Source organism: Odocoileus virginianus, chromosome 12, assembly GCF_023699985.2.
Source record: "Odocoileus virginianus isolate 20LAN1187 ecotype Illinois chromosome 12, Ovbor_1.2, whole genome shotgun sequence".
Taxonomy (NCBI): domain Eukaryota; kingdom Metazoa; phylum Chordata; class Mammalia; order Artiodactyla; family Cervidae; genus Odocoileus; species Odocoileus virginianus.
Window position 1 is genome coordinate 67,165,218 of NC_069685.1, and position 25,126 is coordinate 67,190,343.

The 25,126-nt window shown below is 57.4% G+C and overlaps 1 protein-coding gene across 2 annotated transcripts; it reads left to right on the top strand.

Moving 5' to 3' along the window:
* Positions 1 to 13,503: 13,503 nt before the first annotated feature.
* Positions 13,504 to 24,647, top strand: YPEL1 (yippee like 1). Of its 2 annotated transcripts, XM_070475713.1 has the most exons (6): positions 13,504 to 13,721; positions 17,147 to 17,246; positions 22,398 to 22,675; positions 23,378 to 23,421; positions 23,713 to 23,821; positions 24,350 to 24,647. In XM_070475713.1, exons 1-6 carry the CDS (start codon positions 13,683 to 13,685, stop codon positions 24,437 to 24,439), a joined length of 660 nt encoding a protein of 219 aa, XP_070331814.1. In that variant the 5' UTR covers positions 13,504 to 13,682; the 3' UTR covers positions 24,440 to 24,647. The 2 variants fall into 2 exon arrangements, with proteins under 2 accessions (XP_070331814.1, XP_070331815.1); XM_070475714.1 differs by lacking the exon at positions 17,147 to 17,246 and having other exon boundaries at positions 13,540 to 13,721.
* Positions 24,648 to 25,126: the final 479 nt, after the last annotated feature.

The window sequence follows — 25,126 nt, forward strand, 5'->3', positions numbered from 1 at the left end:
TAGCGCCGTGCATGTCTAGTTACCTGGAACCCCCAGGTGAGGATGGGACGCCGTCTGGCCCTTGAGCACGCTCCCCCGGCTAGTGTGTCTCCCGATCTGACTGCTCCTGGGGGCGGCGGCGGCCCCGGAGCTTCGCGTGGGGCGGCCCTGCCTCTCCCCGCGTCTCCTTCACCGTCGGCAGCCACGTCTCTCCAGACCAGAGCAGAGCACACGGGCGAGACTGTGGGCCGTGCGGCTCTGGGCCCTGCGGGGCATCGCGCAGCGGCCTGTGGACGGCGGGGGTCCCGGCGGGCCTGGGGCCACGCCTCGCCCGCTCGAGGGGACCTCCGAGCGAGAGGCAGGCCCTCCTGTGCCTCCTGGCTTCGTTCGCAGTGCTGTGGACCTCCCCACGGTGTCTGCTGAGAGGAGAACCACGGCCTCCGGGGAACGGCGTGGACCCCGCCTCGGCGGGGAGTGTGGCGGGCGTTTGCGGCACTGTGTCGCACCAGCTGTGCCCGCAGAGGTGGACACGCTTCGCTGTCGTCCTTGTCCCTCAGAAAGCGGTTCAGGTGGCCCTGCTCTGAGTGGACACAGGAGCCTGACGACCCCAGCCTCCCACAGGCGTCCCGACGGGCCCCCGTGCCAGCAGCGGCGCGGCCTGTCTGGCCCGCAGTGTGGGCAGCCGCTCGGCCAGCCCGGGCCCCTGTGTTGAGTCAGGACCGGAGCGTCCAGGGCTGACCGTGACTGCAGAGGGTCCCAGTGGAGGGGCGCCGGGACGGGGGCAGCCGAGGCCGGTCGGGGGCTGTGTCCAGGCAGACCAGGGCCACGGGGGCGGAGCTCAGCGCCAAGGGCAGCTGAGGACACAGTCGTCCTTGGACGGGGTGGTGGTTCCCACCATGTCTGTCCCAGTGAGGGCACCCGCCTGGTGAGGAGGGGCGGTCCCAGGGGCCTGGGCCAGAGCCGGCCTGCAGGGCCAGGCCATCAGCGGGCGCCCCTCAGGCAGGCAGGTTGGGACCAGGAGGGGCGGCCGGCCGACGGCCCCCCAGGCAGCCAGGTGCGGCCACAGCTGAGCCTGCGGGGAGGCAGGCGGGCTCCGGGGCCCGGCTGGGTCACCTGCAGGGCCGGGGGAGGCCTGTCCCCTTGAGTGTGGACTGCCCTGGAAGAGTCCAGCCCAGCGGCCCTCCTCCTCCCAGCCCTGAAGCTGATGAGCGGGTCTGCTGGCAGAGGCCCGGGGCCTGGTCGCGGCCAGACCCTACCAGCTGCAGAGGGAGGGGCTTCCAGGTGGAAAAGGCCAAGAGGACCTGCGTCCGGCGCGCCGTGGTGCTCCCCGAGTCTGCACGGGGCCACAAACGGACGTGAGAGCCGACCGGTGGCCGAGTGGAGCCACTGCCAGCTGGAAGCAGAGCTGTTTCTCTGGGGATGGGGAGACTGTGGGTGGCCCTCACTCGCCACAGGGCCTCGAGCCACGCCTTGCTGTGGATGCGGAAAATGGGCAGGGGCAGCTCACTGCAGGACTGACGGCGTCGGGGGCTTCCCTGTGGTCCAGCAGCTGAGACTGCGCTCCCAATGCAGGTGCCCAGGTTCGATCCCTGGTCAGGAAGCGGGATCCCACGTGCCACAGCGGAAACCCAGCGTAGCCAAATTAATAGTTTTTAAAAATTAAAGCACCTTTAATCACTGATGTCTGGGCGAGTGATTTTCTGTTTTCTCCTTCCCCTTCATCTTGCTTCCTAATTCCTTTTAACATGCAAGCCTGAGGAATTCTGATCCCAGCGCTGTGTGCTCACGGCCAGCATCGGGGTGCTTTCCCGTGGACCAGCCAGACGCGGGGGCTTTGTCCCAACTCGGCCGGGGCTGGGCAGTGTCTGAGGACCGCCCGCCCTTCCCTGCCGTGGCCGCTGACTTGGAAAGAGGTGTTGGGGATCAAGGTAAGGGGAGCCAGCACCCCCTTTTCACAGACCCAAGGGCAGCCAGCCGGTATCAGCTATGGGAACGCTGGGGGACCAGAGAGGGCGGGCGCCGGGGTGGGGCACGGCCCGGGTGCTGGAGGCAGGTGGGGGCCTGTGTAGACGGGGATGGGGGCAGTCTGCTGACCGGCTGTCCAGGCGCATGCAAGCCGGCCGCCCACCCTGGGCGAGGTTCATTGCTTTCTCAAAGCAGCGAACACTTGACCTCCCTGCTGGAGTGTTCCCGGCCGTGAGCCTGGGGAGCTGGCTGACTCGGGGGGGCGCGCAGGGTTTCTCCAGGGAGCAGGACTCGTGACAGCCACAGGCAGGGTGCGAGCCGGGAGGCCGTGCAGACCTTCGCTGAAGAACTGAGGGTCTGGGTCTCGCGTGAAAGCCTCTGCTGGACTCATGCATCCACGCTGCCGGAGTTGGCAGGCAAGCGTCTGTGTCGCCCTCCTGTCGCAGGAATGTCGGGGAGGTCCGGGCGCGGGTGGGGGCGGCTGGGATGAGCTCGTCAGGACAGAACGAGCGGCCAGCCTTGGCGCCGGCCGGCAAGGGCCCGCAGGGGCAGCTGCCTCGTTCGTAGATGTGTGTCTGCGGTTACGCGCTGGGCCAGGCAGGGTCCAAGGGGATCGGTGGGGCCCACCCTGCCCAGGAGGTGCGGGGGAGCTCCAGACAGGTCCGGGGGTTCCTGCCACTGGGTTCATTCCCTGAAACAAACAGCGCGCGGGGGTGGAGTGAGGAGGACGACAAGGCGGCTGATGCCGTGGGGGCCCCGCCTGTCTGCCTCCCCAGGTGGGGCTGGGCTCCCACCCCCAGGACTGCCCTCCTGCGGGGGCTGCTCAGCTGCTCCAAAGGGACGGGAAGTCCTGGAACAGCCTCGGGGCCTGGGTGGGGGTCAAGCAGACCCCCACGGGGCGAAGATACCTGCTGGGTGACATCGGGGCCCCTTGGCTGGGGCGGCCTGCGGGTGGCGGCGCGTAGGTTCCCCACCTTCCCGCGCCGGCTGTGCACGAGGGGGTCTGTGCCCGCCCCCGCCCCCGGCCCCCCAGAGCCAGAGAGCGCGGTCTGCGGGCAGTGAGGTGGGGGGAGAAGAGATGAGGGTCTGAGCCCCCATCCCCGTGGCAGAGGTGCTTCAGCCCTTGGGGACACACATGCATGCACACACATGCCCCTGCACACACGCACGCATGCACACACCCATACCGTGCACGCACGCACACGCAAACACACACCCCTGCTGTGTCTCGACTTTGCCTTCGGTTCCGCCCCGAGGTAACAGGTGTACCCATGTGCCTGGTTCTGGGGGCCACCTGGGGGCCTCAGGGCTGAAAGTCCAGGTCACAGGGGTCTCCCACGCGAGAGAGGGTGGCCTTGCTGCTCCAGCCCCACCAGTCCACGGCCTCCTGTGGGCCTGGCTGCCGTGGAGGAAGAAGCTGAGGGGCTCAGGCCCCCTTCCAGGGCAGCCCAGCCAGCGGGTTGGCCGGGGGGACCGTCCAGTGGCCCCCTAGGTGCAGGCGGCCCTCCAGCGCCCAGGGCGCCCCCTGAAGCACACTCGACAGGCCGTGAAGAAGGGCCCTGCACTGCACCGTTCGGTCACGGAATTGCTCAGCCAGGAAGTGGTGCCTGGGGGCCCTCCTGGGCGTCCAGAGGCGAAGACTGCTGCCCAACACGGGCAGCTCGACTCCTGGTCAGTGAACAGACCCCTCACGCTCAACCGAAAGGCCCCGCGTGCCCTAGCTAAGGCCTGCCACACCAAAAATTTTTTTTTAATTTATTAAAGTCTACTGTAATTCCTGTCTGCTGGGGTCCAGCCGCAGCAGGATTCAGGGGTACCCTCAGGGTGAATGGTGTCAGCGAGAGGGAGAGAGACCAGACGGGGGTGTTCGCAGGGTCTGGCAGAGTCTGGCATTGCTTTATTTTTTACCGTGGCTTTTATACCCTAAGTTAGTACATCTCTAAGGGGAAGATAGTTTAACATTACGTCAGCTTGTCCTTCACGAAACCAGGGTGTTTTCTGCATACTTCTTTGTTTATGAGGGTCTTGTACATTATCTTCTGGCCTTGGGGCCTATTAACATTTTATGCAGGTCAGGTGAATGCAAACCTATTTTGTTTCTATGGTGACCTTAACTGAAAGGTAGTAGTCTCATAGAGCAACAGTACAGAGTAGAAGTATAACCTTGTTAACACAAAAATTAATCCTTCTGCAGAAGTTGTCAGTTGCGTTTATCTGAGAAGTTTACCCCACACAGACTCTGCAGCTTCAGTGAGGCAGCCTCTGCCTAGCACTCCTGGCTGACAATTAACAACCATCTCATTGTTACCACACTAGGGCTAAGCTCTTATTTCTCTATAACTATATTAACAATGGTTTCTATAACACAACCCTAGCACATTAAGAGCAAAAACACAGCAAGCAAACGTCAATCCAATAACCACTTTTAGAATAATTTTTCTTGTGTTTTCTAATAGGGCTTCCTCACTCCCCGAAGGGCTCTATGTCTGTTAGGGCCTTTATATGATCAGGTTCTTTATGTTATTTTATGATTAGGGTATTATAAGCAATCATGCATATTAGTTCCAAGGGCATAAACGCATTTGCCAAACAAACTAGAATGCCAGCAAAGGAGTTTAAATTAAAACACTCCTTTCACCCTGGGTAATCTCATAAAATACCACCACCCGGGAAACTTATTGATTAAAGTTCTAAACTGATTCTTATTTGGGAAGAGATCGGGGAAGGCCTTCTGCCTGTGTCACAGAAATTAGGGAGTAGTCCATTGAGGCAGGCATCAGAAAGACAGATGTCATCTTTGAGGCGAGCGCCGGGGGCAGCGTTTCGGAGCCCCTGAGAACCTGGTCCGCCTTGCCTGTCAGGTTTTCTCCCTCGTGGCCTGTCACGGGTGGGGTCTCGTGAGCCGGCTCCCGGCAGCTGTCCTTGTTTCTCTTCCGGTGAGACTTTATTGTTTGTTTTACTCTGGCCTCTTTCACGACTTCCTCTTTGCCTTTTGCTTTTGAGTGTGATACACACCTCTGTAGAGAGTTTTGGGTATTGACCCGCCCCGTGCCGTCCGAGACGCCTGCAGTTACGGTTTGTTTCCTGTCGTGAATTTTGGAATACTCTCAGCCATTATGCCTTTAACCCTTTTCTCTGCTCCCTTCTCTGGAATCCTCATTGTGAACACGTTGCACTTTTTTAAAATTGTCTCACAGTTCTTGAACATTCTGCTTCCTTTTTTTTCCCCCCACTTATTTTTTCTTTGTTAAAGTTTTACCTTGAGAAGTTTCTAGAGGCATATCTTCAAGTTCACTGACTTCTTTACTCGGTGATGTCCAGTCTAGAGGTGAGAGGTTTTTCTCCCCTAGAATTTTCCTTCCATTCTTGCTTAGTGTTTCTGTCTGTCTGCTTCTGACACTCACCTGCTGTGCGTTGCCCACGTTTTCCAGTAGAGACCGTAGCATCGTAACCATGGGTGTGTTGAATTCCCAGTCCCGTGGGGCCAGAACCTCTCCACGTCTTGGGCTGGTTCTGAGGCTTGCTCATCAGACTGTCTTTCCTTTCCTCCAGTGCACGGGTAACCTTTTGCTAAAAGGCTGTGCAGTGGATCTGTTGGGTAGTAGACCTGGGGTGGACGGAGCTTTCAGTGCGAGGTTTTTATGTGTTTCTCCCTGGAAGCGCGGCTCCGCTTACCGTCTGCTCAGCTGTAAGAGTCAGAGCTGAGCCGTCCTCCAGTATCCCGGCCTTGTCCCCCCGCTGTCCCTGGGTTCCCCTGGAGACTCCGTGGGCGCAGCGTGAGCCTTGCTGCCCCTTGAGTGGTGATCGTCTGCAGACACAGGACCCCGTTGATGGGGCGGAAGACGCAGAGGACGGAGGACTGTTTCCTGGTCACACGACTAGGTGTCCGTCTCCTCGGGGGCCTGTGACCCTCACGAGTGCTTGTCGGGGCTTCTCCACCCCCGTCAGGGAGGCCGCGAGGCTGGGGAGGTGCGCCGGGTCTGCCCTCCTGTGTGTGGTGCGGAGCTCGGAGAACGTCCTCTCCCTTGCTTGCTGGCTCTGCTTGTGGAGGGCCCTCCGAGCCTGTGTCCCGATGGCTGCTGCCCCTCGAGTCACACGCAAGGGGGCATCGCTCCCGTCTCCACTGTGAGAACCCGGTGGACTGCTTGGAGGGAAAACTCGGGAGAGTGTGGGGCCCCCTTAGACGAGTCCCCTTGAGCTTTTCACTCAAACGAGTCCACTCAGCCTCCAGCGTTCCTTCGGTGTCACCACTGATGGGGCCCCTTGGGTCCTGCAAGCTCCCGGCTCCTGCTGGTGAGCGGCGATTCCCTCTTGAACTTTGTGGGGTTGGGAACTCGGCTGTGACCCCCACTCTCCCACGGGTGTGGGAGGAGTCACCGAGCTTCAGGACATTCAGCTTTCTTCTCGTCGTGAGAGCAGATGACTTCCAGGCTCTTGACGTGTTGACACTAAAACCAAGAGTCAGGAACGGAAGTGCAGGCTGTCGGCTTAGCAGCCGTTCAGTCGCTCGGCCGTGTCCGACTCTGAGACCCTGTGGACCGCAGCACACCAGGCCTCCCTGTCCATCACCAGCTCCCGGAGCCCGCTCAAACTCATCTCCATGGAGTCGGTGATGCCATCCAGTCATCTCATCCTCTGTCGTCCCCTTCTCCTCCTGCCCCCAATCCCTCCCAGCACCAGGGTCTTTTCCAATGAGTCAGTTCTTCACATCAGGTGGCCAAAGTATTGGAGCTTCAGCTTCAGCATCAGCCCTTCCAATGAATATTCAGGGTTGATTTCCTTTAGGATGGACTGGTTTGATCTCCTTGCAGTCCAAGGGACTCTTAAGAGTCTCCTCCAACACCACAGTTCAAAAGCATCAATTCTTTGGCGCCCAGTCATCTTTATGATCCAATTCTCACATCCGTACATGACTACTGGAAAAATGGCTGCAAAAAACTATTCAGTCCAGTATTGTGGACAAAGCAGTGGGTTAGAACTACCTCCACATCCGGTGTGAACACCGACGCGCAAGGACCACAGTGCAGGCGACCCCGTGCGGCCCAAGAAGAAAAGTCCACATCGAAAGAACCTCAGAAACACAGGCGCCTTGCCTCATTCCCAACTGACAGGCGGTCAAAGAACTGTCTGCTCAGTGAGACGTATCCCGTGCCATTAGTAAGTAGGGAGATGTGAATTAAACCAAGATGGAGGGCTGCTTCGTGCCAGCCCTGCTTCCTAGGGGTTTTGTTCTGGTTTGTTTCGTTTTAGCAAAAGCAAAGCGATAAAAGCCAGACGTGCGAAGCTGTAAGGCCGTGCTCGTGAGCTGTCGGTGAACACCCCCGGAGAGTGACAGAGCCAGTCAGAAGGTGTTTTAACTCCGGAATTCCATGACTGGGTTTTTTCGCCCCAGACAGTAATTCTAGGGCGAAGAGCCCCATGGACAGAGGTGTTTGCCCAGCATTGTGGTTTGTCGGTTCGTTTAGCTTTTTTGACTTCTGGCCGCACGCACTGCATGGCACGTGGGATCTTAGTTCCCTGACCAGGGGTCGAACCCACCCCGGTGGCAGCACAGACTGTTAACCGCTGGACCGCCAGGGAAGTCCCCTGGCAGCGTGACCTGTAAGAGCAGAAGGTCAGTAGGGAAAGACCGCAGCAATTCAGCACGTGGCAGCGGCAGCGGCAGCGGCAGCGGCGGCGTGACCTCACCCACCTCCGCCACGCTCCTCCACCGAGCCCGCCCCCAGGCCCCCACCCCCCGTGACAGGCAAAGCCCAGCCGCACCGGGACTCCGGGGGCACCCCGCCCAGTGCCCTGGAGCCACGTCACCTCTTCTTTCGTCCCCTTGCCGGGATGTTCCCGCATGGCAGCCGCATGCCTTGCTCATTCAGGTCCAGCTGCCTCCTCCCTCAGACTCTGGCACAAAGAAAGGCTCTGATAAGGCCTGATGCACAACATACAGACCCTGGAACAGCCGCACCGCGGTCCCCCGCAGCCGGTTCAGACGCAGTGTCTCTGGGATAAGATGGCAGACGGGATGGTACGTGTCTTTTCCCACAATCCAACATTCAGACGTGGGACCTTAGACCCCACCTCAGACATACTGCACTTCAGCAAACGTTTTAAACACATCCTCAGCCAGAGAGTTAAGATTTTGAGCAGCTCTGTATATTGGCCGTGTAGTTATTCTCAAAATACGAATTCTCATTATTCACTCCCCTGTCTAGTTAAAGCACAGCCGCGATATCCCTCCCGCACTGTGGGGGGCTGGGCTTCACTGCCTCTCAGACCCTCATCTGCACCAAGAAGGGCGGGACCCCCGTGGCAGCTGACGCTCCAAGGCCAGCAGGGCACCATGGCAACCGCTCCCGTCGGGAACTCAGTTTCATCTCTGCTTTTACATCTTTCTCCCCTCAGTCCTGAAGCAGGGAGCTTTTTTAATCTGGAAAGTACGTGAGATGGCTTGTGGTTGCTATGCCGACAGCAGCTACTTCTAATGGGCTTGACTGTCACCCGGGAAGCCATCAGCTGCTCAGATTGTAGACCCGGAGTCGCCACAGCAGGCCTTCATCCCTCGCCTGGCCGAGGGTGCCAGCCTCCAAGACCCCCGCAGGCTGCTGTCAGGCCAGCCGGGGGTCTTGGGCACCAGCGGGGCCTTCTGGAGGATGGCTCGTGGTCTCTGTCCCCAAAGCCCAGGCTGTTTGCCTGCCGTGCCCGCCTACCAAAGCCCTGCAGGCCAGGCGGCTTCAGCAGTAGGTTCAGGTGTGGAGGCCTGGAGGCTGGGAGTGCAAGGCCGAGGTGTCGGCTGGCTTGGGTCCTCCTGAGGCCGTTCCTTGGCTTGTGGGTGGCCATCGTCTTCCGTGACCCTGTGTATCACCTCTGTGTCTCCATGTCCTCCTCGTGAAGGACGTCGGTCAGACTGCGTGAGAGCCGACCCCCTAAAGTCCCCTTTCAATCTACTCTCTGCTAAAGACCCCCTCTCCACGCACCCACATCTGGACAGAGCTCAGCCTGTGAACCCCCACCTGACCGAGCCTCTTACACTGTGACCACTTCCAGGAGACTGGCCAACCGGAGGGTCATCATCCTGCAGACCCCGAGCCCGCAGCGGGCGTCAGACGCTCCGTCCCGAGGCCCAGCTGCTTCTGGGCTCCCGGGGCTGAAGCAGGAAGCTCGGGGAGCCAGGGGTCAGCGGCTGCAGGAACTCTGGCTTTCGGTCAGAGCGAGGCGGAGTGCTCCTGGCGGCTTCCAGAGGCGGCTGATCTGGGGGGGTCCTCAAAGCATCGGTCTGCAGAGAACAGAGTCGAGGAGGCGCAGCCTGAGCCCGAGGCCACGAGGCCGGGCCGTGAGGCAGGCGCGAGAGGGGAGCCCTGGGCCCGGGTGGCGCTGCGACAGAGGCAGCTTCTGTTGAGGTGGGGGAGGCGGCAGCTTGATGGAGGGTCTGCAGAGCTGGAGGTCTCGTGGACTTCAAGGGGGGGACACGTGGACGGGAGCCTGGACTGCTTGGCTGGGGGGGCCGGAAGTCGTCTCAGCCTCAGGAGGGTGGGGGAGCCGGGGACACCAGGCCAGAGTGGGGGAGGCTGGAGCCTGGGCCCAAGTGAGAACGTGTTCAGGAAGGTGACCGTCCATTCAGACAAGGCTGAGCCCCGAGCCAGGTCTGGCGAGGGGGGCAGGGGGCTGGGAACCTCGGAGTGGGAGAAGCCGCCTGCTCTTCAGGGTTTGGGGGACGTGTGCCGATAGTAATGGGGGGGATAACCGTGGGCCCACCCAGCGACGAGGCCATGATGACGCAGCAGACAGGACGAGTGCACAGGCGGGCACACATGGACGGGTGGGGGGCGGACAGGGAGTGGGCTGAGAGCAGGACGGGACAGGGACGAGGAGGAGCACCGTCCGGGAAGGGGGCCTGGACAGGCACAGGCGGCGGGGCGGCAGGGCCAGGGCCCCAGGCGACTGCACCGCCCGGAGCCCAGCGGCCCATCCACCCATGGTACGGCGTGAGGAGGCGGCTGAGGGCGGGTAGGTGCGGGACCCCCGGGAGGCGGTGACAGTGGCCGTGGTGGGGCAGGAGAGGGGCCGGAGCAGGGCAGGCTGCCCGCCATCCAGGGTTGGCGGGTGGTCACCAGGCAGGGAGCGGGCCGTGGCAGATGGCAGGCTCGGGAAACCACGCAGTCACGTGGGCACTGTGGTTAAGAAAAATAAGGATGGAAAATATCAGGGCCTTGCACAAGAGTGCAGATTGCATCCTGAGAGTCATCCTGGGCGTGTGGGTGCTGGACCACGGTGTAGAATGTGTTTTGTACAATTTTTTTTTTTACTGTAGTAAAGTACAGTAACGTAACATTTGCCATTTTAACCATCCTCAAGTGTTGTAATTCTGCGGTGTTAAGTGCATTCACAGTCTTGTGCAACTATCCCCTCGGTTTTTCATCCCCAGCAGAAACTCTGTACCCATAAAGTGTAAATTGTAGTGTGGTCCTAGGTAAAAACATGTGAAAGGCGCTGGGTCAGTGGCCAGCAAGGGGGTCCATGTCCACGGCTGCACAGAGGACAAGGCCCTTGCAGAAGGGCCAGCGAGCTGACACGCCAGGGCGCCGTGGACCGGCCGTGACTCACGCACACGCAGCTCTCACTTCGATTCTAAGGAAAGGTATGTCTCAAGGAGGAAGCCAGGAAGTAAAATGCAGAGACAAACAGTGGATCTGGTGCTAAATTTTTCAAGGAATGAAAAGGTCTGAAGAAATGGTGCAGAACTAATGAAGGGACCCAACCACCCCTCATAGTTGGATATTTGTTAAGTTTAATATTGAGGAGCCGGTAAAATATCTATTAAAAAAAAAACCTGCAATGGGAAAAAACAAACAAACAACTGCAGTGACCTAAAAGAAAAAGGATACAAAATTATATTAACTTTGGCTCACATCAAAATAGGGTTTTTCTTTTTTTCAACAGAAGACTGGCTGAGAAGAGGACTGGCAATAGTGAAAACGCCCATAGCCTAATATTTCAGACACAGAACCTTGAAAATTCACAAGAAACTCCTTCCACTGGAAGGAGACCTGAAACATCTACTAGCTCATGAAAACACGCGAGAACCGTTTTCAGGACACTTTGCACTGGGGTCTGTGGAGGCAGGGACAGGGCACGGGGCCGGGTGAATGTGCTCCACCACCGGTGGGAGCCTTGTGGACACATCTCGGCAAGGGAACAGACCAGGGGCGCCAGCAGCTCCCGCCAGGCGTGCCATGCGGCTGTTCGGTCACTCGGCGTCCAGCTCTTTGCGACCCTGTGGACTGCAGCACACCAGGCCTCCCTGTCCTCTCTCTCCTGGAGTCTACTCAAGCTCATGTCCATCGAGCTGTGATGCATCCAACCACCTCAACTTCTGTCGTCCCCTTCTCCTCCCACCGTCAATCTTTCCCAGCATCAGGGTCTTTTCCAAGGAGTCAGCTCTTCCCATCAGGAAGCCCTGCTCCCTGCTTCGACAGACCCCAGTGCAAAGTGTCCTGAAGATGGTTCTCGCATCTTTTCATGAGCTAGTAAGCTTTTCAGATCTCCTTCCATTTCCAAAGGGGTTTCTTGTGAATTTTCAAGATTCCTTTGATCAGGCTCTTCACAAAGTATTGGAGCTTCAGCTTTAGCATCAGTCCTTCCAATGAATATTCAGGATGGATTTCCTTTAAGATTGACTGGTTTGATCTCTTTGCTGTCCAAGGGGCTCTCAAGAGTCTTCTCCAGCACAACTTGAAAGCATCAATTCTTCGGCACTTAGCCCTCTTTAAGGTCCAACTCTCACATCCATACATGACTACTGGAAAGACCAGAGCTTTGACTATACGGATCTTTGTCGGCAAAGTAATATCTGTGCTTTTTAATATGCTGTTTAGGTTTGTCATAGTTTTTCTTCCAAAAAGCAAGCGTCTTTTAATTTCATGACTGCAGCTATCATCTGTAGCCATTTCGGAGCCCAAGAAAATAGTCTGTCACTGTTTCCATTGTTTCCCCATCTATTTGCCATGAAATGATGGGACCAGATGCCACGATCTTTGTTTTTTTAATGTTGAGTTTTAAGTCAGCTTTTTCACTCTCCTTTTTCACCTGCATCAAGAGGCTTTTTAGTTCCTCTTCACTTTCTGCCATAAGGATGGTGTCATCTATATATCTGAGGTTATTGATATTTCTCCCAGCAATCCTGATTCCAGCTTGTGCTTCATCCAGCCTGGCATTTCACATGATGTACTCTGCATATAAGTTAAAAAGGCAGGGTGACAATATACAGCCTTGACTTACCCCTTTCCCGATTTGGAACCAGTCTGTTGTTCCATGTCTGGTTCTAACTGTTGCTTCTTGACCTGCATACAGGTTTCTCAGGAGGCAGGTCAGATGGTCTGGTAATTCCCATCTCTGTAAGAATTTTCCAGTTGTGATCCACACAGTCAAAGGCTTTGGTATAGTCAATAAAGCAGAAGTAGATGTTTTTCTGGAACTCTCTTTAATTTTTCGATGATCCAGTAGATGTTGGCAATTTGATCTCTGGCTCCTCTGCCTCTTCTAAATCCAGCTTGAACATCTGGAAGTTCACAGTTCACATATTGCTGAAGCCTGGCTTGGAGAATTTTGAGCATTACTTTACTAGCATGTGAGATGAGTGCAATTGTGCGGCAGTTTGAACATTCTTTGGCATCGCCTTTCTTTGGAATTGGAATGAAAACTGACCTTTTCCAGTCCTGTGGCCACTGCTCAGTTTTCCAAATCTGCTAGCATGAGTGCAACACTTTCACAGCACCATCTTTTAGGATTTGAAAAGAGCTCAACTGGAATTCCATCACCTCCACTAGCTTTGTTCACAGTGGTGCTTCCTAAGGCCCAGTTGATTTCACAATACTTTGTATAGAAAGGGATTTTATGCTGTGACCTCAACCATGCGGGTGGTGCTGATGGGATTTCAACACCAGTCTAGGGAGAAGGGCCCTGGGATCCACACAGTAACCTCTGGGGAAGCCTGGAGGACGGAATGCGGCCGCGGGTCGGCGGCGGGCTGTGCGGGACTTCCCGTAGGGTAACGTCTACATCGAGGCGCTCAAGTCAGCAGTTCCCGGGATGCCTGGAGTGGGGCAGGGAGGCGACGCTGAGGACCCACCGGGGGACGAGGTCTCCGAGTGGGTCCGACCAGGTCGCCCGGCTCGCGCCCCCTCCGCCGGCCCCCGGCGCTATGAGCCGGCGTGCCCTGGGCCAACCTGCGCATGCATCCCGGGGAGAAAGGGAGGACGCAGGGCGCCCAGCGCCTGGCTCCTACCGCCAGAGACGCCTGCGGGCCCAGCTTCCAGTCCCGGTGAACCCGCGCCTGCGCGCCGCGCTCCTCCTGGAGCCGGCCCCGCCCCGCCCTCGACGGGCCCGCCCCCGCGCTCCTAGGTCCTCACTGGCTGGCTCCGAGGCCGCGCTGGCTGGGCCGGCCAATGGGCGTGCGGCGCGCGCCGCCGCACGTGCGCCCCGCCCCGCCCGGCCGACGGGCAGCGGGCGGTGCTCCGGGCCGGGCGCGGGGCGGGCCCGGGGCGGGGGCGCGCGCTGATTGGAGGGTGCCGCTCTCCGAGGCCGTTAACGGCGGCGCGGCGGACCGCGGCTCCAAAACAAAGGGCAGGCGGCCCGCGGGCGGTGGCGGGGATGCCTCGCGCGGGGCCGGGGCGCCAACGGCCGCAGCGCGTCCCGGGCCGCGCCGGGGCCGCCGGAGAACCGCGCCCGCGCTGAGCGAGGCCGGGCCGATGGGCGCTGCGGGCCGGGGCGCGGAGCGGTGGGCGGCCGTGAGTAGGGCGGGCCCTGGGGGACGAGCGGCGTCGGCCGCGGGCGGGGGCCGCCGGGCTCGGCGCGGCCAGGGAGTTGGTGCGGGCGCGCCGCCTCCGACCCCGCCCCGCCGCGGAGAAGGTGCGGGCGCAGCCGCCCGCCCGTGGGGTAACAGGCTTCTCCCCCGAGGCAGGGTCGCGCCTGAGGCGGGGGGCGGCGGGGACAAAAGAGGCCCCCGCGTTTGCACCGAAGGGCTCTCGTGCAGGGCGAGGCCGAAATGAATCGCGCCCGTGCGGCGCCCGCCGGGCTTCGGGGCGCACTGCCCAAGCCCCGACCCCCGGGCGGCGCCGAGTCCCGGTCTGGCCCGTTCTGGGTGGGACTGGGCCCGGTTCCGTGGTAGGTGGACCGCGGCATCCCCACCCCCGGCTTTTTCTGAGCCGCTGCGTGCCTTCTTTCTGTGGAAGCGTACACACACCTCAACCTGTTGTTCTGCGCCGAGAATGTTCTTTCCCCCTCCGGGGATGGCTCTCAGAAGCGGCTCCTCCGCTCTTCGGGTCCCTGCGGCCTCTCTCTGCTCCCCGGAGGTGGACACGCCGGCCGAGCCCCGCCCCGGGCAGTAGCTGGCCCATTCCCGGTGTTAAGCGTTGCGACCCTGCCCGGGCCTCTGGTCTGACGCAGGCCAGCTCGGGCCTCCCGCTTGTATCTTAGGGGCCAGGTGTCTTCTCCGTGCTGGGAGCCTTAGCCAGGCCCAGGAGCAGCCCCCTCTTAGCAGGGCTGTAACAACGTAGCACCTGGGCACAGAGTGATCTTGATTCCCCATCTGTTTGAGTCTTCCTGAGTTGAAATCAGCTTCTTATTTTGGAACAACTTTATGTTTACACAAGAGTTGCAAAGGTAGTCGAATCGCCCCAACCTGCGCCCCAGCCGCTGCGCCCATGCTGTCACCCGGCGTGGCCACGGTGAGACTGCCAAAGCTGAACACTGATAAAAGTACCTACCTTTATAGAGCTCTTTACGTAGAGAGCCTTTGATCCCTTCCTGCCTTGGTCAGGGCCCACCAGGATCCTTGGGGGTGGGGTGAGGTGGGTACAGACAAGGACCTGCCACAGAGTCTCTTTTCCTCCCGGAAAACTGATGAGTGGAACGTAATTTCAAATATGAAGAATCAGTGTAAGTCCTCCTCCTCATCTCTGACATTTTACTCCAGAGTTGTTTGGTTTTAACTTTTTAGAAAGTGGTTAGATTGGCTGATCAGCAAAACCTGCAGGAGAGGGGGGAGAGGGGAGGACGGAGGAAGCTCTGGACGCCAGGTCCCTGGAGGCTGAGGCTCCAGGGAGCACAGTGTGGAGGATTTGGTCCAGCTGGCTGCTGGCTCTGCTGAAGGCCCGTCACTGGCCATGGAGTCAGGCCACGTCCGCTCCCAGGAGGGCTCAGGCCCAGGGGTCCCTATGAGCACTGTTAGGCGTGGACACAGCCCGTGGCCACCACGCAGGCTACCGACTCCTGGAGCGATTCTCGGGGCGCCTGGGCCCATTTTACAGGTCGGGCACCAGTTTGGCTTGAGGCCCCCCAGCCGCCCCTCCTCTGGCTTGGCTCAGTCTTGGTCCAACCGAGTCCCCGCCCCGCCCCTCAGCTGCACACCCTCTGCTGAGCACCAGCCCTGTTCAGACTCCTCTCTGTGTCTCTGGTTTTTCCTATCCCTTCCTTTACAAAAGAGGTGCTTGATGTTTTACCGAGCATGAGGTTCCTAAATTGGGTAAGGGTCCCAGCGTCCTTCCTGCCTCTTGGAGCTGAAGCGAGGCCAGCCCTGCCTATGTCTTCCCTTCTGAGCAGGAAGTGGGCGACCTCTGCTAGGAGGCACCCGAGGACACTTAGTTACTAGGGGGAGAAATTAAAACAGTGTATCAGAGGCTCTTAGAAAAGAAAGGCTCCGCGCCAGCACTGCTCAGCACGCAGGCGGCAGGGTGGGGCCGGCAGGACTCGGGGAGGACTCAGGAACCGGGGCGGGCCAGAGGGGCCGGAGCCCACGCCCTCCCGGGAGTCAGCTGCTCGATTCGGGTTCTGCTGCTCAGGCTTGTCTTTGGAATGGTGAAGCACCATATGGACATGGGCCTGATTCATGTTCTCAAAATAAATATCCATGCCTTTTTTAGGAGGAAAACTTCTGGAATCCAGAATGTTGTTTTTGCTCTAAAAACCTACCCCACACTAGCATCTTGGGGGGATGATGGCTGCTCCCCAAACCCAGGGACACGGCGGCCACAGCAGTGAGGCCGGAGGTGCGTTTGCCCTTCAGGTGCTAAGATGGGTCCTGACCTGTCAGCAGGTCTCCTGGAAGAGCACACTGTACTGGTGGCTGGAGAACTTGGCTCCGGGGACGTCCAGCCCGAAATCACAACACACTTCTCTGTGAGCAAGGTCCAGGCCAGGCCCCTGCTCTGCTGGGCCCCCCCGGGGGCAGTGAGGGGGGAGGGCAGGACCGATAGCAGAATGCGCGGGCCGGAGGCACACCGGCCTTTGAAGGGTGACCGTGGGCACCGAGAATGGACCGGGCCCGGCACTCCGGGGGAAGGGGCCTCCAGGGGCCTGGCAGTGTGTGGGAGGCCATCTGCACCCAGAGAAACTCAAAGAAACAGAAAAGCCTTGGCAAGCTGTCACTGTTTTCTTGGCTGTACGGCGTGCAGGGTCTTCGCTCCCCCTCCAGGGATGAAACCCTCGCGCCTGCCGTGGAGGTGCCGAGTCCTAACCCCTGGGACACCAGGGAAATCCCCAAGATGCTGTTTAAACGGCCCTGTCCTGTTAGAGGTCACTCAGTTAGAAATGAGGGGTGTCCCCGTTCTAAGAGTGAAAAGTGAAAGCCGCTCAGTCGTGTCTGACTCTGTGCGACCCCATGAACTGCAGCCCACCAGGCCCCTCTGTCCTTGGGATTCTCCAGGCAGAAGACGAGTGGGCCGCCTCGCAGTCGCCTGTTTAAAGGTGGGGCTTGGTGAAGGCCATCTGGCGGTCTCTGCCCAGATCATCGGGTCGTGCTTCTGCCTCGAAAGGGGCCCAGGGCTCTGAAGTTGAGTTACCAGGGCTAAAAGAGAAGGTCCCACATTTAAGGCTCCTTTAAATACAGAGAAGACTCGGGTTAAGACACGGAGATGGATTTGGGGTCTGGGAAACTTCCTGCTTGAGGCTGGGGTGCCCCCCCCAGCCGGCCCCCCACCCCAAGGACACACCACCCAGTGTGGCTTGCGGCTTCCCAGGCACTGTGAGCTGGGAGAGCCTAAGAGAGCAGGAGGCGTGGAGAGCCCGGGCCTGATCGGGGGACCAGTGGGGGTGGTCCTCCTCCTGGACCACCCCCGCCCAAACCCTTCCAGCCCCGTTAGTTCTTCTCAAACCGACCGAGTCCTGGTCCAAGAGGTATAAATGCTTCCCGGTCCAGTTACTGCTTCCTTTTCAGACCCGGCCAGGGGCCCCGAGAGGGTCAGGAAAGCCCCCCGGCCCCGCAGACACTCGGACCCGGTCTGTCCTGCTGGCTCCCGGCTCATCTGCGCTTGCAGGTGGGGACACACACTTCCTATACTGTGTGTAGTGCTTTCTATATTGTGACTTGAACTGTATTCAACAGTGACTTTGAGGAAGATGCATATTCACAGTATCTCCAGTCCTGCCCATGTTGTAGCTCCCATGTTCAGTTCAGTCGCTCAGTCATGTCCGACTCTTTGCGACCTCATGACCCGCAGCACACCAGGTCCCCTGTCCATCACCAACTCCCAGAGCTTGCTCAAACCCATGTCCATCGAGTCAGTGATGCCATCCAACCATCTCATCCTCTGTCGTCCCCTTCTCCTCCTGCCCCAATCCCTCCCAGCATCAGGGTCTTTTCCAATGAGTCAGCTCTTCGCATCAGGTGACCAAAGTATTGGAGTTTCAGCTTCAGCATCAGTCCCTCCAATGAACACCCAGGACTGATCTCCTTCAGAATGGACTGGTTGGATCTCCTCGCAGTCCAAGGGAGCCTCGGAGCCTTCTCCAGCACCACGGTTCAGAAGCATCACTTCTCCGGTGCTCGGCCTTCCTTACGGACGTAGGGCTGTGTTTTGCCCCTCAGAGTTGTGTGCGAGGGGTTTGGGTCTTGAATCTGCTCACAGGCCCTTTGTTGTCACACTGCTGCGTGCCAGCGTGTTTTCACTCTCAAGGCTTCTCCTCTGGCCTCGTGGAGCTGGCTGGGGCTCCTGGGAGCGCTGAACGACGGTGTCGAGGCTCCGGGCTTAGTCCCCATGCTTTCCAACTTGTAACACTGAGTGATGTTTACCAAGAGTGGTTTTGGTTCTTTCTTTGGTACATGCCTCGAAACAGTTCTCTTTACGATCTTAGTTTGTACGGAATGTTTTTTAAATTGTGAATGGATATGAAATTTTTCCAAACTTTGTTTTGTTTTTTTGGCATCCATTGAGATAAATAGAACAACTAGTGGTAAATTTTTCTAATGTTAAATCATCTTGCACTCTTGTGATAAAGTCACCCTAATTGTAGAGTCCAGTAACACAGGGCTGGACCCCCTTTGGTCAGTATTACGCAGGATGTTTGCATCTTGGTTTCTTGGAAGAAACAGTGAATTCCATTCTTGTTTTTCTTCTTTGGCTGTGCTGCAGGACTTGCGGAGTCTGTTCCCGAACCACGGATTGAACCTGAGCCCCGGCAGTGAAAGTGCTGACCCCCCAGGCAGGGGTTTGGGGTCAGGTTAAGTCACATGAAACGGTGGGAAGGTGCTTCCTCTTTCTCTTCCCTGAAAGCAGTCTCACCAGGTTGGAACAACTCCTCTCTGGAGGTGCAGTCAGCTTCTCCAGGGAAGTTCTTTGCTATCAGTGTGTGTATTGGAGGAGGAGAATTTTTACCCGTGACTTGATTTCGTGTTGACAGGATTATTCAGCTTTTCTATTTCTTCATGAGTCATATTTTTAAACTTTTTTCCAGGAATTATTCTGTGTGGTTCACGTCTTCAACTATGTTGACTTAAACCGACCGCAGCACCTGTTCCCCGTGAGTCTTGTCCACGGAAGACGCCGCCCGTGTGCGTCTCTGGCAGCTGGCTGAGCTGACAGCAGCGCCTCTGCCTTGTTGATCCTCCGCAGGGGATCCGTGTTCCCTTTTCTCTTTCCTTAGTTTTCTTCCCTATTTCTTTCCTTTCTTATGTTTTCTTGGGGTTGTTTTCCTGTCACTTCTCAACGTTTTTAAAGATGGGTGTTTAGCTCATTGATCCCACCTGTCTTCTGACATCCATCCTGTAAGAGTCTGCGTCCCCTTTAAGTTCTGATAATTATTTTTGTTTGAAAGTGAGAGTCACTCAGTCATGTCCGACTCTGCGACCCACGGACTATACATCCGGTCCAGGGAATTCTCCAGGCCAGAACACTGGAGTGGGTAGCCTTTCCCTTCTCCAGGGGATCTTTCCAACCCAGGGGTCAGACCCAGGTCTCCCACATTGCAGGTGGATTCTTCCCCAGCTGAGCCACAAGGGAAGCCCAAGAATACTGCATTGCAGGTGGATTCTTTACCAACTAAGCTATCAGGGAAGCCCATTTGATTGTTCAAAATATTTTCTAATTTCCATTATTCTTAGACACATGGGTATATAGAAGCATATTTCCTAAATTCTAAGCACATGAGAACTTTTCTACATCTCATTACTGACTTCTAGTTTGTGTTGTGGTCTGAGAACATGCTGAGTTCAGCCCCCGATGTGTTGAGGTGCGCTGTCAGTCACGTTCTCTGAGTGTTCGTGTGCAGTAACTGAGCTGGGGTCTCTGTCCTCAGACGGTTTGCTACATGTGCTTTAGTTCCAGTTTCTTCATCAAAATGAAGTATATCTGCCCTCATTTGTATTGCTCTATCAGTTAGTGGGAACTGCAGTAGAACATATATTGTATACTTATATACTATGTAATTATATGTAGTATACTAAAATATATAAACCATTATGTACACTGTGTTTATATACTACAATCACTAGTCCTATTTTGATTATAAATTTATCTCAAAGTTTTTCCAATTTTTGGCTTACACATTTTGAGACTGTTACGAAGTAACAAGATTCACACTTGCTACTTATCTCCCTGCTGTTTCATCTAATGAAGTTTTTCCGTTAAATGTTGTTATCTAAGGGAAATATGGACATATTTAATAGTTTTCTATTATTTTAATGCCTCTTTCTACCCATTCACTACTTTACCTTCCTTGTTAACTTTGACTACACTGTGTTTGGTTGGCGGTGTCCGTTTCAGGCGTGCGCAGTGACAGGCAGTGTCTGACTCTCCTCCCAGGTAGCTCATTAGAGAGCGTCTGCTGGAGCCCCCTGGGCCGCAGGCGTAGGTCCTTGTCGACTGTTTTACATGCAGTCGTGTGTGTGTGCGTACTCCTAATGTATCCCTCCCCTGCCTACCTCTCCCCTTTGGGAACCATGAGTCTGTTTTCTGAGTTGGTTTCCATTTTATAAATTAGTTCACTTGTATCAATTTTTAGATTCCACCTATAAGTGGTATCTTACATTTGTCTTTCTAACTTTGCTTGATGTGACAGTCTCTAGCTCAGTTCACGCTGCTGCCAATGGCATTATCATGAAAGACGTGTGCGTATATATATGTATGTACGTGTGTATATATACACACAGACACCCCCCACATCATGGTCACCCACTCCGTCAGAGGACACTCAGCTGCTTCCATCCTTGGCTGTTGTTAACAGCGCTGATGTGAATGCTGGGCTGCATGTATCCTTTTGAATTAGTTTTCTCCGGACACACGCCCAGCAGTGGGATTGCTAGGTTATATGGTAGCCGTATTTTTAGTATGTTTTAGGAACCCTCCACACTGTTCTCCACAGTGGCTGTACCAGTCTGCACCCCCAGCAACAGTCGGGCTCCCTCCTCCCCACCCCGTCTCCAGCCTTTGTTATTTGTGGTCTTTTTGATGGTGGCCATTCCAACAGCTGTGAGGTGCTATCGCTGTGGTTCTGATTTGCATTTCTCTACTGTGACGTCTTTCCGTGAATCACGTACATCGGCAAGTAATTGTGACCACAAGTCTTTGTTGCTACCGTCCAGGTTCCAGCTTTCTCTTGTTCTTTCTGTGCCTTAATTAAAGGTGTGTGTCTTGTAAGCAGCATCGAGATAAAGTTTGTTTTCTGTCTAGTCTGAAACCTTCGACTCAGCACGAGTCCCCTTGCGTCCCACCTGCGCACGGAAATGTCTGGGTTTCCATCTCGCTTGGTTAGGCTTCTTGCTCTTCCCCAGCACGTTCCCTCCTTCCTCACCTCCCTGCACACGTTTGGAAGTGACACACCTGCTCTTCTTGTTCGTACAGATGTTTCATCAGAAATTACACTTATCCTTCATTTACCAGAATGTACCTTTAATCCACACACGTAGCTGCCTTTTGGACACCGCTCTGACCATGCCTCCGCCTGTTCTCTTGCTCACCTGTCGCAAGCAAATCTCAGCACTCTGGGAGGCAGTGCTCTCTGCCCTCCTGCACACGTAGCCTCTTCACTCAGCACCCTGCCTTCGTGGGGAGTCTGGAGTTGGGACCTGAGTGGGCTTTCCTTGGTTCTTTCATTTCTGTCTGAAGCACATCCTTGAATCTCCTCCAGTGACACTTTGCTGAAGTCAAGCTGCTCATCTGCAAACGTCAGGTCCTGGGGTCCGGGGCAACACTGCCACTGCTGACTCCCGGGAGAACAAGGTCGCCCTTCCGGGCCTTAGGGGTGCCTCCCCACCGCCTCCACCTTCTGCTGGTGGACTCGGAAGTTGCTCTGTTGGAAGGTGACCTTCCCTTCCCTTCTGGCGGCGTCTCAGACATCCCTGCGTTTGTTCAGTGTTGTGCAGCCTATCATGCAATATGGTGTGGCCTTCTTTTCACTTACCTCCTCGGGTCTGTTGGAGATCAGTCTGCACTGTGTCCTTGAGTTCTGGCAGCTCCACGTCTGCTTTCGCGTCTCCTTCCGGGGTCCTCAGACACGCCTGCGCTTTTGGTGTCAGATCCAGTGTCACTGCCAAGTGCAGCGGCATGCAGACCGTTCCCCACGTTCTCTTCTAAGAGTTGCCCAGTTCTAGTTTACGTCTGGGCCTGGCCCCCTGAGCGCACTGCTGTATGTGGCGGCGTCCTTTTCACAGGCCGCTCTCTTGTCTTCCTGGCACATTTGATGGAAAGGCTCTGTCCTTTCCACGTGGAACAGTCTTGGCCCCCTTGTTAAAAATCACGTGACTGTGTGTGTGAGGGTGTGTTTCTGGATCAATAGGTAATTTCCTAGAGACCAGTACGGGACCCACCACACATGCATAGGCATCGTGGTGCTTGGAGCCACAGTTCCATTACTCGGGGCAGGATGGGCCCAGCGCTCCTGGCGTCTCTCAGATGGGAACTTTGTCGGCTGCTGTCTCTTCCACGTGTCCTGAAGCCAGAGGACAGAAGACGTATTTGAGCTACTGTTTTCTCAAATTATTTATGTGTGAAAGTAGTTCACCGGCCACTCCCAACTAAGTGGAGAGTGGCCGAGCCGTGGTCGGGAACTAGCCTTCTTATGTACATTTACTAGGAAAGAAGCAGATCTCTAGCGTCTCGGACGGCACTGTCCCCGTCTCTAAGGCAGGCGTCCTGAACCAGGCGCGTCCTGTTGCGGCTCTCTCTCTGTGACCCTCTGCTGTGTGTTGACAGGTGGTGGCGTTTCTCTCACCCCAGCGGTGTGGACGGAGCCACACGCCCTCCGAGCAACAACGGCCCTGGCGTGCATCTTCCAGTGTTTGTTCTGTTGGAGAGCCCAGCAGAGCCGCAGCTCCTCCCACGCCAGCCCTGAGCTGAGCCAGGAGTGCCCCGCGATGGTGAAGATGACCAAGTCCAAAACTTTCCAAGCGTATCTGCCAAGCTGCCACCGAACCTACAGCTGTGTCCACTGCAGGGCCCACCTGGCCAACCACGACGAGCTGATCTCCAAGGCAAGTGTCTGCTCGCGAAACCAGGGGCCACAGAGGAGAGGAGCATGGAGCCTCCCAGGCGGGCCGGCCTTGACTGCCTGCAGCCCCATGGGCGGCGCTGTGGGAAGTCGTGTGAGTGTGCGGCTGAGTCGTGGTCTTGGCTGTGACCCTTCCCCGTGGCGGGTCCAGGGGTTGGCTGCTGGGTTTGCACACACACCCTCCACCTTTGCAAACTGAGGCCTGGGCTGCAGGCCGCTTGGCTTCCAGGGCCAGGAGCTCATTCCTGGGTGATAGGCAAGAACCAGAAGGTTCTGACCCGTTTGCATTCCTGGTTATTTTTGAGGTCTGTCCGCCCACTGGGTCCCTTGAGCCTTGTACCTGGGTGACGAGTCCCCATCTAGTGTCCCCTCCAGCTCCCATGGCCGTGCAGCTGGGACTGGCCGGTGGTTGGAGACGCACAGATGCCCTGTTCTGCCTCCTTGGTCGTCCTGGAACGAGTGACCGTGCTCCAAGCTTTCCTCCCAGAAAGGGGCCGCGGCTTTCTTGTAGTTCCCATGGAAAGGCATGGAAACTGCCCCGTCTACTGGAGGCTGGCATGGGCTGTCCTGGGCACAGGCTCATGGGCGCTCTGCCCGGCGGCCCCTCCGCTCTCCCCCAGGGCAGGGCTCGCATCACTCAGCTCTGACGGCGACCGGCCCTCTCACACCTCTTCCTTCTCTGCAGTCCTTTCAGGGAAGTCAGGGACGAGCCTACCTCTTCAACTCAGTGTGAGTACTGTGCCGCTGGGGCCGCCCAGGGCTGGGGCAGCGTCGGCTCTTGGAGGCCGGGGGGTGCCCCCGGCTGGGGTCTATATTTCCCTAGAGACAGCAAACTCTGGGTGCCTCCTCACCACCTGCGGCATCCTGGGTTCTCAGCGGGGAAGCCAGAAATTGTGCCTTCTCTTCTGAGGGGCAGGGGACAGCTGGGGAGTCAGGGAGGCACCCCTGGGTCCCAGGAGCAGCCGGCGGGTGGAAAAGCGGGCCTGGCCCTGCAAGGGTGCCAGCTCCTGCCCCCCACAGGGTGAACGTGGGCTGCGGCCCCGCGGAGGAGCGCGTCCTGCTCACCGGCCTGCACGCTGTGGCCGACATCTACTGCGAGAACTGCAAGACCACGCTTGGGTGGAAATACGTGAGTCACCATGGAGACAGCAGGCCGAAAACAGGATGGGTGCCGACCATCAAGGAGGGTCCACAGGCCGGGGGGCGGGGAGGCTGCGCCCACTGCACGGATGACCACTGGCCGGGCGCAGGCAGAGGCCTGTGGATGTGACCCTGTGGTCATGCTCACAGCTGACCCACCTGGCGTGCTTGGCCCCCACCCCAGACCCACCTGGGCCCATCGTGGGGGGGCAGGGGGGTGTGAGGAAGACAGGCTCCCTGCACCAGCACACCCCACCCCACCCCGGCTTCTCTCCACCACTTGTGACCCCGAGTCCCAGGAACGAGGTTTGTGCTGACCGTCCCTTCTGAACCGCCCCGCCGGTCCCAGATCAACACACAGCGTCACCGTAGCCCCCACACCCGACGCCCGGTCCCCAGGCAGCACCACACAGGCCATGTCCGGGAGACATGACCCTATCCTTCCTTTCTTCGCCGGGTGTAGAAAGAAGTTGAAAAACCAAATGGATTCTATTCTGAAACTCTCTCTCTCTTCAAGGAGCACGCCTTTGAAAGCAGTCAGAAGTATAAAGAAGGAAAGTTTATCATCGAGCTCGCTCACATGATCAAAGACAATGGCTGGGAGTGAAGTGGACTTCCCGTCCCCCTGGAGCGTGACTGAGACCGCCAACGCCGAGGAGCTGGGGAGCGGCCGAGGGCGGGCGACCCCCCCGCCAGCCCCCTGGGTGAGGCAGCCCCCGCAAGCTGTGTCCTCTTCACGCACATGGTTGTTTCTGAAATGTTCCAATGACCTGTTTCTAATTTCTCAAGATCCAGAGAAAGACTTAATCGACTGATGACTTGTCCATCTAGTCCATACATCTTGTAACCAGTGCTTTTGAGGTAGTTTGGCTGTGTTCTGTTTTGATGGAACCAGACTGAGTCCCCATGGACCCCAAGGTGGCCTCTCTGGAGAGCCAGCCCTGCTCGTGTCTGAAGGAAGGGGACCACTTCTCACTGACTCTGGGACCCGCCGCGTGGTGGTTCTGCGTGCAGGCCGCCCAGGGCAGTGCTCTGCCAGGAACCTCCCTGACGGCCGTGCGTCTCTGCACCCAGGGTGCTTTTTAGCCTTGTTCAAAAGCAAAGGGCGCCGCTGGATAACACTTTAGATGAGCTAGAAATAGAGAAACGTGTCTGATAGAACACCCTGTTTGTTTAAGCCAGTAGCTTCCTTATCTAGAAGGCGAGTGAGCGAGTGGTCAGCAGACACGACCCCGGGCCCATGCACAGGCCCTGAGTGGCTGGCCCGCAGAGTTCAAGCTGATCACACTGGGCT